General features: G+C 42.7%; 1 protein-coding gene across 11 annotated transcripts in view; it reads left to right on the top strand.

Annotated features, from left to right (window-relative positions):
• Positions 1-868: 868 nt before the first annotated feature.
• VBP1 (VHL binding protein 1) overlaps positions 869-12192 on the top strand; it is a 37788-nt gene continuing 26464 nt past the window's right edge. For 6 of the 11 annotated variants that reach the window (XM_068697273.1, XM_068697263.1, XM_068697266.1 and 3 more), the window contains exons 1-7: positions 869-1177; positions 7851-7993; positions 9071-9146; positions 9951-10053; positions 10214-10307; positions 10408-10519; positions 11638-11744. In XM_068697273.1, coding sequence (XP_068553374.1) covers positions 1048-1177; positions 7851-7993; positions 9071-9146; positions 9951-10053; positions 10214-10307; positions 10408-10519; positions 11638-11744 — 765 coding nt within the window. In that variant the 5' untranslated portion in view covers positions 869-1047. The remainder of the gene's footprint in view (positions 1178-7850; positions 7994-9070; positions 9147-9950; positions 10054-10213; positions 10308-10407; positions 10520-11637; positions 11745-12192) is intronic. The other 5 variants (XM_068697265.1, XM_068697268.1, XM_068697267.1 and 2 more) reach the window with 2 other exon arrangements.

Here is a 12192-nt window from a genome sequence, read left to right as displayed (position 1 = left end):
TTGTTCGAAGTATTTTGCTGGTAACAGTCCAGCTGCAACAGGCTGGTGGCCGCATGACAGAAACCACCGCCACGCTTGGCAAAAGCTAAGCACACTCTCACTTGCTTTCAGGAAAATAGCAAACAAATGAGCTCCCACACAGTGAACTACCACTCCTCACCCCAGTTTTGGCTGCACCCCTCATGCAGTTCTTGTCCTGCCCTGTTCTCTGCTGTACTTTAAGTAAACAATGTCCTCAATAGTGGGTCAATGCCCGCCACAGGCGATCTGGCCCCAGGGTCACCTCCTGTCAGGCTCCTCAGCGGCCCTGGGGTGGGTGCGTAGCCGAAGGATGGGGACTCGGTGCCAGATACTGGGCATGCCATCGGCCCTACGAGATGGGCTGTGTTTTGTCCTGTTATGGATCTGCTCGTGTAGATAAATCCAGCAAGGGACAAGTTTTCTGAGGAGTACTTATTCCGACAGGATGAGGTGATACTGTGTGATACTTGTACACTCCCATGATCCCGAAGGAGCCAATGTCACTGCCCAAGGCAAACTGAGACCACCCGGCCCCAAAAAAACTATGGTGAAAAAGTGCCACTAAATCATTTCTTCCACCGCCTCGACGGTGCTTCTCCTCAGGCGAGCACAGGAGGGGTCGCCTCGCTCCGCGCTCAGCCCCTGGGCAGCCCCTGCCGCAGGGAATACTTCGGGCAACGGCTGTGATGTGTGCATACGTGGTGCGGGGACACCGAGCCGGCCCCTCAGCCTCCACACAACCCCGGGCGGCCGGCGGGGAGAGCCGGGGAGCCGTGTCGGGGCTGTGTCGGGGCTGTGTCGGGGCTCCGGCCGCCTCCCGGGGCGGAGCGGGGCGGCCGCTCGGTCACCTGACGGCGCCGCCGCCGCCATTTTGTCGGGGAGTGGAAATGTGAAAGGGGAAGGCGCGGCGCAGCCCGGGCCGGCTGCTTTCCTCCTCCTCCTCCTCCTCATCCTCCTCCTCGTCACCGTCCCCGGCCGCCTTCCTCGCCGTCGTCCTTCCCCGGGGGAGGCAGCGGGAGCCCCGCCATGTCGGGGCAGTCGCTCACCGACCGCATCGCGGCGGCGCAGCACAGCGTCACCGGCTCGGCCGTCGCCAAAGCCGTCTGCAAGGCGACGACCCACGAGGTGATGGGCCCCAAGAAGAAGCACCTGGACTGTGAGTAGGGGCCGTGTCGGGAGCCGCGGCTTCCCCCGGCTCGCCTCCACGTGGGAGCTGCGAGCCCCGGCCGAGCCGCGGGGCGGTGTGTGGGGACGGCAGCCCCCCGAGAGCCTCCCGGCTGCCGAGCCCTGCCCCCGGGGCGGGCGGTGCGGTGGCAGGGGCTGTCCGGCACTGCTCGGGCTTCTCGGGGTGCTGCCGGGCACTTCTGTGCCCCCCCGGGGGGATGCAGCTGCCTCCAGCCCGTCCCGAAATGCGGCTGTCTTGGGGCCGTGCCGGAAGGCTGGGGTGAGGTGAGGAGATGGGGGAAGGTGGAGTGCATCTTCCCTAAAGGGCAGCGCCTCATTGCTGGTATCTGTCAACTCAGCATGTTGAAACTCCCTTTTTATGTACCAAAAGATGCCGGAAGCTGCCCCTGCTATCTGCAGAATTATCGGTGGTGTTGCTTTGTTTCAGTTTTTAATAACTGCATAGGACTTGAGGTTGCTCTTTGCTCAGTTGTGCAATGAGTGCTGCAAACCTTGCGCGCCGGGCAGTACCTCCACACGCCTGCGATGAAAAGCAAACCAAGCGTGTGCCTTTACGCCAGGGAGAGCAAAGGCGAGGCAAAGCTGGGTGCTGCTCCCGTCAGAGGCTGGGGACCAGGCTGGTGGATGTGTGGGACTCCTTCCAGCGGATGGTGCCACGGGGAGCCTGCTGTTCGGGCGCTCAGAACAAGCGTGTTCTGATAATTGGTGAGGACAGTTTGGCTCTTGGTGCTGTGGCACTCATCTGGTGAAACAGGCATCTTGCATGAAAGCCTTTGACACGGGTCAGGTAGAGAAACCGAGTATATTTCTTACTGATCTGGATGCGTAGAAGCCAGGTGCAGTAGTAAATGTTGCAGCTACTGGGTTGAAGTTGAAAGTCTTAAAGCTGGGTAATTGATGATTCTTTTCGTTGTACTGTTGTTACCTTGTTTTATTTTCTGCCTGAGGTAGAACAACTCTGGGGTAACCCTTATGTCCAGAAATGGCAACATGACAGGAAGCCAGAAATCCGTGACAGTTTGCTCAATAGTTCAAAAGTTCCAGAAGCTGAGAAGAGGGGGTGTGTTGTTCAAAACTGATGCCATTCACTGCGCAAAGTAAGAAAATGGACATCTGGAAAAAACATATCTTGAGAATAGGATAAAGTGGTATTGTGACTGTCATGTTCCTTTAGATGTTTACTGATAGAAATCTGCTCAGAGTTGTCAGTCTCTGTGAAGGTTCTTACCTCCCAAATGAGTTCTGTGTTTTGGTGTCAGTTGTTGTCTATTATTCTTGTGTCTAAAAAAAAAATAAAAAGCTTGTTGTGCTGTCTGTAGCTCTGGAGTACAGGAGGACCGTGGTGGGGTGGAAGAAAAAGATGTGAAATGTGGGACTGCGAATACCTTTGCAAAGAGCTTTAAAAAAAAAAATTCCAGTAAATATTCTTCAGTCTTCACTGAGTATATGCATGTGCTACTTTTCAAACATCTGCAAGCCTATGTATTGTACTTCTTATTTATTTATTTATTTATTTTTACTTGTACATCTGTAAGCAAAACTTAGTTGTACTGAATGTAAACAGATGAGATACAAGTTTAAATACTGTTATCTCTGGAACAATCACACAGCATAGTTTCAAAGACACAGCGCAAGTAGTTTCCAAAGCATGAAATAAAACATAGCTTGGACTTAATGCAAAACAGTGCTAGTTGCACCTTGGTCCCTGCATGTGCGTGTCATTACAAATGTACGCCATCTGGTATTACTTGTAATTGCTGCTCAAAAAAAAAAGGTTCCCCAAGAACATGTTTTGAGAGTTGACAGTTGTATTGAGGATCACGGAGAAGTATCAGTCTCTGGACTCGATTCAGATAATTTCTTAAAGTCCCCTTATTGCCAAACTTCCTTAGCAAGGGAGACTTTAATATTACGGTCTGGGTATAAGCAGGAAGATGTTATACATACAATGTGTGAGCTAGTATGTGGAGCCTCTGGTCTTGCTGAGCTGCTGGGTGGTATAGTGACTTTACTTAAAGAGCAATAAAAAAAAAACTAAGCAATGTCAATGGGGATACTTGATGTATTTTTTTCTTTTAAAGTAGGTCGCAGTGTTCTAAATAAGTCAGCAGATCTATTTCTGTAGTATTTTGTAATATTTCAGGATAAAATAAAATGTTACACAGTGATTGTTCTTTTTCCTCAGTGAAGCTCTCGAAGCCTTGTGTTTTCTTCCCCATGTTTTTGGCTGTGTTGCTTTGCCTCAGCCTCCTGAATTTGGGTTGCAGTGGAGTGGGGCTCAGTGCTTCTTTTGGTGACATCTCTCTCTCTTCCTGGCTAACTGTGGAAAAAACATCAAAAAAAATACATAACTTAAAGCTGTAGCCAAGCTGGACCAAAATTTAGAAAGCGCAAACCCTAAAGTGAATTGTATATTAAACTTGTAAATGAATGCAGTAAAACTGCAGTTTTTTTCTCTCTTTATACCTTGTACACAGCCCTCTTAAGAAGCAGATGGGACGGGAAAGTGGTTAATGGTGCTCATCAAGACTTAAAGCTGCTCTAGGTGTACAGGCTTTAGAAGTCTTGTAAGAAGTGATAATTTAGGTACTTCAAAATTGTATTATGTAACAAAATTGGGCTATTAAGCCTTCCACTTTTGGTGAAAGTTGAGGGCTCCACCAAGCCATTGGGGATTCAAATGTTGCCAGTAATGTCACATTATGACTGTCACAGGTCAGGGATGTTTTGTATCTGCCCTTTCTTTTGGCAGCTGGAGCTCATGACTGGCTGGCGACTGCTGATGCAGTTTGGCTCTTAGAGATATGTCACTTGTGATACTGCGTGGAGACACACGCCCAGGCAGGAAGGTGCCAGTCTTTAATGTGAAACTCTCTAGTCCTCTGCAAAGCTGTTCAATTTGACTGAAGCAACAAAATGGAAACACCGACAGAAATACCTGAGTTAATGTTGGAATCTGTAAATGCTTTACTTTTTTAATGTAGCAATTGCTTAAAACTTTTTAAAAGGCTTTATGAAAACTTTTTATCCTGTAACCTTGTTTAGTGGGGGAGTGGGACAGAATACCTGAATTAATATTGCTTCTAGCAACAGTAATTCTAAGCAAGTACAGATTCAGCTACCATGTAAAAGAAACCTAGATTGCTGTCAGATCTTCACTATAAGCACACGTGGACATAAACACTTCTGTTAATCAGGTGATACTCCTTAATCCGCCAGCTGGAACTGTGGCATTTCCTAGGCTGCACGGAGAAAGTCTGCTCAAGTGTTCCTTCGGGTTTTACTTCACAGTGTAACTTCCAAAAAAGTCATTTTTTTAAAGACTGCTGGCTTAAGACAATTGGTCTTAATTCTTATATCTGCCTGCCTTAGAGCTCTTTCTCTCCCATGGTGGAAGGGAAGAAATGTGGGAATATTCAGCAACTGTAGTTGCCTTAACTCCTGTATTACAGGTGTCTTGAAAGAATTATTTCCGAATGAAGAAATGATTACTTTCCTGTTGCTTTAACGTTGAAAAGTATGTTGGTTTTTGTCAGCGCCTGGCTGAAGAATTTCCAGCGAACTGATTTTTATATCTGGATTTACACATGCTGCTCTCTGAAGAGCTGTGTGGTTTCAGCAGATGATGTGCCAGTATTTCAGATGAGCTGTCGAAGAAAAATCCTTAGTGCTCTTCTAGGCAGTAGGGTTTCCACAGATCTAGGCTGCTTGAAATCCCCTGCAGTGCTCTTCTGGTTTAAAGCTGATTGATTTTATTTTATTTTTCCTGTGTGATGTTAACAAGTTTCTAATGTCTATCCTAGAAATTGCACTAGGGTTTCACTTGCAGTGGAAGCAGTTCCTCTGTGTGACTGGCAAAATGTTTTGAGTTAGAAAGTGTTTATGGAAGTGGTGTGATGAGAGAGCGAGTGTTGCTTGCCCTACAACACGTTTCATCCCGTTCAAGGCAGGTTTTGCAGCCAACATCCCTATTACCGTTGCCCAGCTGTCAGTCTCTCAGGTGCATGTGTTCCTTTGTGTTCCCAGATGTAGGGTGTTAATAGTCTTTTCTTCCTTTGCTGCCAGCTGTAACAAATCCATGCTTTTATTTTATTTTTTTTTTTATCTAGGGATCCTACTGCAGCCTTTAAAAAAAAAAAAAGACTTTAGAGAAATTTTTGCTTTTTTTGTTAAAGATTTCGAGTGATGGAATTCAGACGTGGGACTAGCCCTTAATAGTATTGTTACTAATTGTGTGTTTAAAAAAATATATAGTCAAGAAATCTCCCAGGTGTTCAGCATCATCTTAGCCTTAGCTGAGGGCAGGTGACAAGACTGCATGAAACAAAAATCTCTCTAGTAAAATACCCAGGAGATGAGCCTGGCCGCTGTTTCTCTCAGAGAGCAGAAAGTTGTTTTTAGCTTGGATCTTCTTTCCTGGTTCTGCTTATTAAATAATAAGCACTCTTAATGTTCACTAGATCATCAGAGAAAAAAATTGACTTGCTTCGTGGTCATGGGAAGGAGAAGAACTTTGTGCGGAAATGCTGCTTTCAGCAGGCTATCTGTGTGGTCTTTGCCCTCAGCAGTTTAATGGAATTCCTTTAACTGTTACCTATTAGTGGTGGTACAGATACTGCTCAGCGTCCTTTGGGGTGGGTTTTTTATTTATTTATTTTGTAAGCTGAGAAGAGGAATTGCTATTTATAAGAGTTCTGCAATGTTTTTTGCTGGTTACAATCCAGTTGTATGAACGTACTGAGCTAAAGCTAGCAGCAGTCTTGATAATACTTATAAAATGAGTGGATTCAGGAAGACTTATTTGTCCTAATGTGCTCTTACAGAATTACTTAGAAGTTCTCATTCAGTAGATGAGACTACTGAATTAAAATTCAGGTTCTTGTCTACATATAGATTTTTGAATTGGATCTTGCTTCGTTATATGGAACAATAACTGTCTGTGGACAGCTGGGGCTTCAGGAGATCTTAAAATATGATTTCTTTTGGCACAGCATCTGAGGATGGCACAGCCATAAGTGGTGAGGGGCATCTGTAAAATGACTCTTTGAGGTTCTTTGTATTTGTGCAGTGACATATTTTACTAAACAGTTGGATTTTGCTGTATAGCTTGCCTCAGGCTCCTTCTCAGGGCTCTTCTAGCTGTACGGTTATTTCAGTGCTTTTGCCTGTTATTATTAGGGATGAAAGTTTTCATCCCAACTCGAGTGTTCTGTACGTATTTGGAAACTTCTGATGTTGGAGTGACATTAGTAAAGTTATTAGTGTCTTCAAGTATCTTATTGAAGCAGAAAGCTACCTAAAACTCTTAATAGACAGAGAAACTGAAAGTAAAATTACTCAAAGTATCCATTAGTGATCCTTAATTATAGGACTTTAAAACAAAAAAAAACCCCTCTTATTAAACAGGTTCCTAATGAAGTTACATCTGTAATATATTCAGTGCGCTAGAGCAGATAAAAAGATGAAATGCAATATTTCCATCGCATAATGTGTCCTAAACTATCTCAATACGTGACCTCCAAGTTCAGTCAAGTTGCTGTTGGTAATGTCATCGGTCCTCTGCACGGTGCTAATAGCATGATAGCGAAGCTGGTGGTGCTGGCACCTGGGTGCTGGGTTGCTGCCCGGCTTCCCAAGCACCTGCACCTCTTCAGGTACTTGCAGAGCAAAACCACAGAGGCAGCACTGCTGAGCTCCAGCCAGCGGGCTGCTCCCAGACTTGGCTTGAAGAAGAAGCCACAAAGGAAGCTTTTCAAAGTAGGTGTTTGTTGTACCGGCCTTGCCCAGTCCTTGAGGCATGCTTTGATCACACCTGAGCCAAAGTTAGCTCAAAGAGAATAAATCAAGTGTGCGTGTCTCAGGGGTTTAGAATAGTCCTGCTCGCAGTTCTCCACGCAGCGAGTGCCCTTGCTTCTTCCCTGGGTGTCTGCTGGAGCCTGCTCTGGTTTTGTACCAGCGCTCAGGCAGTGGCTTGAAGCTCTCTGACCTTCCAAGTTAATGTTTTACTGCTGAGTTTATAAGCAGTCTCTGACACAAAGAGCTTTTTTTGATGCAAAAGCTTGAAATCTGCCATGATCCAGCACAGTGCACTCAGCAGGTTGGCGATTAGGTCACTCGAGCTGAGTGGAGAGGTGTGTAGGTGCAGGCTCTTGCCCATAAATCTGCTGGGGAAGAGGCTTAGTGCAGGTTTGCAGCATCTCATTTGCTCTCAGGTGTTAGTGCTCAGGCTTGGACCTGAGCTCTGGGTACTTGCTCCTTGCTGATCTTGTGGGCTGCAGCTGTCTCAGTTTTTCTGCTCTTGTCTCTCTTTCATTCTGGTTAGATTGAATGACTCCAGGCGCTGGGTATTCAGTGTGTCTGCACTGGCTTTTGGATGGTACCTTGGGCCTAGAGTTTCTGCTGGGGCAGGTTATTTATGAGCTGTTGGAACTCCATAAAACTGTTGAAATGCCTTTGACTTTATAGTCAGTGCTTTTCAGTAAAATTTAATGAGTTTGAGCAGGGAGTGTAAAATAGCTCAATTATTTCGTAAAGAACTGAAGTTAAATCTTCCAATATGAATTATCATGTTGCTTTGTGTTTTTTCACATGGATAATCTTCTTTGAGCATGCAACTAAAGCTTTATTTTTCTTTTTTAATTTAGATCTAATACAGTGCACAAACGAAATGAATGTGAATATTCCACAGTTGGCAGACACACTCTTTGAGAGAACTGCAAACAGTAGCTGGGTCGTAGTGTTCAAAGCTCTAATTACAACACACCACCTCATGATGTATGGAAACGAGGTAAGACGTGATTAGTTCTGTAAAGGCCTCCTTAACAGTGTTTGTTAACCTGTTTCAACAGATGACAGGCTGACATTAGGGGATAATATGAAGTAAAATTCACTGCTTGGAGTTCACTAGGTAATCCAAATACAAAGCTAAACTGAATGCTGTAAATCAGTATGTATGTTTTAGTCTCTACTTCCAGTACTGTTCATACTGAAATTTGAAAGAAACAAAAGCTGACGTGGGACTATAGAAAAAATTCTGAGCATCGAGTCCTGGATGCACCAGTCAGCATCTGTTTGCCCATGCAGCAGTTAGTGGTAGGAAAGACATGAATTTGTTTGTACCAAAACTGCTCCTTAGCTTTGAATGGATGCATCAAGGGATTCAGATCAAAGGTGTGACAAGTCTCATAGGCCATTCTGATTGTAATTCTTGTTTATGGATTCAAGCATATTTAAAGAAGTTAAAAAGTACAGAACTCATAGAACATATGTATGGGAAAAGTGGAAAGAAACTTTTAAAATTACCTTACTATCTGAATGTGTTGTTTCTTACTCTAGTATTATTTGTTGAGCCAGCTATTATTCCTCAAAACTTAAATGTTATTTACTCAGATCAGCACAACTGTAAGTCTGAATTATACCATTCCCCAGTGCTGCTGTTCACCAGGGTTCTAGAAGTACTGTTGTTGCTAATTAAACTTTGCAACTAAGCTGGTTTCTGACTTTTACTGCAGCAGTGGATGCGTGGAAGCTCAGATAATTCAAGTGGAGCTTGCAACTTCTAGCTTATCTGTTCTAAATGACAAAGTTAACCTAAATAGCTCCCTCTAGGATTGCTAGTCTTATTCATGGGCAGCAGTGACTTTTTATTTAAAGTCTCACTTTTGCCAGATACACAACTTTGTATTTTGATGCTTTGGTCATCAGTAGTTTCAAGGGCTTTTTTGTGAACTTTTTAAAGTAATTTCTATTGTTGGCAGAGGTGATTAGAAACAGTTACAAACAAAATGTAGTTTTCTTGTAATATGCTGAAGTGTGTTGACTCTCACAACAAAAGCTAGATTCTCAACTTTTTCTTCCCCAACAGCGCTTTATCCAGTATCTTGCATCGCGAAACACATTGTTCAATCTAAATAACTACCTGGACAAAAGTGCCATGCAGGGTAAGGATTTTTCACTGAAGGAAAAAACTCTACTGCTTTTTTGCTCTATGATTAGTGCCTGGGTCAGTGCGCCCTGGGAGACAAGTGACATTTAAATGAAAGAGTATTATGATTTGTATTGCATCAGGCACCAAAGAATGTCCGACCAAGAATTTAGAAACAGGAAGGTGAGATTGGGTTACCTAGCTGAGTAGAAATTTACCTGCAATGTATGTGTAGTGCTTACAGAGCTGTTGAGTTGAAATAGTGAACACTTGCACTGCCTAGAGAAATCTGATGATTATTAGCATGCTGATCTATTTCTGAATTACATTTTAGTGTCTCAGGAGTAAATATGAACTGCTAAGGTGCATGGAATGCACTGTATAGATAGCAAGGACTCCCTCAAGTCTCTGAGAGATGTTTTGGTTATTTGCCAGTGTTAGAAAGTATTTAGTCTTTGTGTGGTGTGAGGCATTGCAGATGAGCTACCAAAGACTTTGGCATTTCACTAGGAATGTATTTTCAGTCTGATTTCTAGAACATCACAATAAGAGCTGCTTGGTTCTTGCCTTACATTTTTTGTTGTAGGCATTTATTCTGATAATTTCAATGAAGGCTTTTCTAATCTTAGCAAGTTGGGAAGAAGCTGTAACACTACATTGCAAAGAGAAAATAGTGAATCTTAAGACCCTGGATTGTGCTGGTGAAGTGCTGCTCTTATGCAAGTTGATGCAAAATGGATTAGTAGAATAGTTCTTGAAAAGGACTTGAAGGAAACTGTTCCTCTTCAAAATATCTAACCTATATATTCTTAACTTTTAGGCTACGATATGTCTACCTTCATTAGGCGATATAGCAGATACTTGAATGAAAAAGCACTTTCATATAGACTTGTAGCAGTTGACTTCACCAAAATGAAAAGAGGGTAAGACATTTACTGCTTCTTGTGCCTGGGAAATACCGGCTGTTGTCGAGCTTACCATGGGTTGGTGCTCCTTGTGACCCCTTGAGGCAGTATAGTAGTGTTGAAACAGCATAACCTGCTGAGGTTTCTTGGTAACCTGTAAACGTCTTCTGCCCTGCAGGATAGATGGAGTGATGAGAACCATGAATGCTGAAAAGCTTCTGAAAACCCTTCCAATCATACAGAACCAGCTCGATGCACTCCTTGATTTTGATGTAAGTACTTTCAGCTCATTGTTAGGTAACAGTCACTCATTTTGAAGTGCAAGTTTATTTCATTAAACACTAATTTATTTTCTCATTGCTTTCTACACAGGCAAATCCAAATGAACTAACAAATGGTGTTATAAATGCTGCCTTTATGCTCCTCTTTAAAGATTCCATTAGACTTTTTGCGGCATACAATGAGGGGATAATTAATCTTTTAGGTATGTGGAACTATTATTGTTGTTGGGTTTTTGTTTTAGCTTTTGAAATTGTGTGCAAGTTGTTGAGAGAAATAACGTAGATCATTTCTGACTGTAATTAATAAACTGTCTGTCTCTGTTCTGATGAAATTAAGCATGTCTTAGTGTCACTGGCAACTGGTTTAGGCTTAAACATGCTTTTACCTTGAATGCAGCCTGAAACATAAATGGAAGTGAGAGTGTGACTGGTGCGACTAAAACAAAGATACTATAAATATGCAGTGTGTAGTACTTTTACAGTCCAATTGCTACAGGTTAGTGAGATACCTGGTTTGGTTTCCTTAAACTCTTACGTTTGGTCCGTGACAGTTAGCAAGCCTTGAGTGTTGAACGCTCATGAATGCTTACTGCACTCGCTACACAGATGACTTCTGTTTTCCTCTACTTTGTATTTTGCCTGGTTACTTGTAGCTGGTACTTGAATCTACATGAGCCTGGTACATGGCATCTACAGCGCTTTGCTCAAGAGTGACAAGCTATTAGGAAATTCTTACAATGACTATGCAAGCAAATTTCTGAATGAAAACATCATCTGATTGGCTTATTCTGTTAATTCAGTAAGTTTTACTCAGATATCTGCAGGCATTTCAGGCAAAACCACAAAAAGTGAAGGATGTGGTTGCTATTGGCAGTTCAGTGTGATACACATACCACTTCAGTAGTCATTCTGATGGCTTTTGGCTATCAGGTTCACTTACAAATAGTAAAACATATTAATACAGGGGCCAGAAATGTAACCATATACCAGGAATACGGTATGTACATCACTTCCAGCTAATAAGATGAATACCTTAGAATACTAGTGCAGATGCCTAATTAAACAATTGCAGTGATTTACTTCTGTGCTTGTAAAGCTTTAAATTTTATTCTAAGGTACTGAATTTTAATAATCACATTTTTCTATTAGCTGAGGACTTTTGTATTACAGGAATTTATGTCAACTTTAGAACATGGATAGCTTTGAGTTACTACTATCTTCTCTCCCCAAAGCTTGTCTTAAACTTACACTTAGAATGCTGTGTCAGCTTTTTGCCAGGACAGGTGTTATCTTACAAGAGTGTTTTTATTTGCATCCTCAGAAAAATACTTTGATATGAAGAAGAACCAGTGTAAAGAAGGCTTGGATATTTACAAGAAATTTCTAGCCAGAATGACCAAATTGTCAGAATTCCTCAAAGTAGCAGAGGTAAATAATTCAACATGTATGGGGAGGCTAACTGTTAGCTATATGTACTGGTACAGTAGTTTGTATTCATAATCATGTAACATAACCTTCACTATGCAGGGAATTACTCTGCAGATTAGGTATTTTAAATTCTGTTCACTCTCATTAACGTGAAATGAGATTCTCAGGCGTCTCTTTTAATAGCCAGACAACATATTAACACTTCAAAAAGATTACTATAAATTTGATTAACGGTCTAGAGTGAACTAAGTGTTAGTGTATTTACAGTACGCTCCTTTACAGTAACTGCTTAAAATGGAGTAGTTCCAGTAAGCAGTGTCAATGTTTCTGATGCTTCCAATAAGCTTTTCTGCTTTGAGATGCAGAGTAATGTGCTTGAGATTTCTAAGGTGTGATCTTAGCTAAGCTCATGCCAGTTCAGGAAGTAATTAATAGCCATTTCAATGTG

This window comes from Anas acuta, chromosome 13 (genome assembly GCF_963932015.1).
Source record: "Anas acuta chromosome 13, bAnaAcu1.1, whole genome shotgun sequence".
NCBI classification, from domain to species: domain Eukaryota; kingdom Metazoa; phylum Chordata; class Aves; order Anseriformes; family Anatidae; genus Anas; species Anas acuta.
Note: the sequence above shows the minus strand (reverse complement) of the source record. Positions and strands in the feature narration are given on the sequence as shown.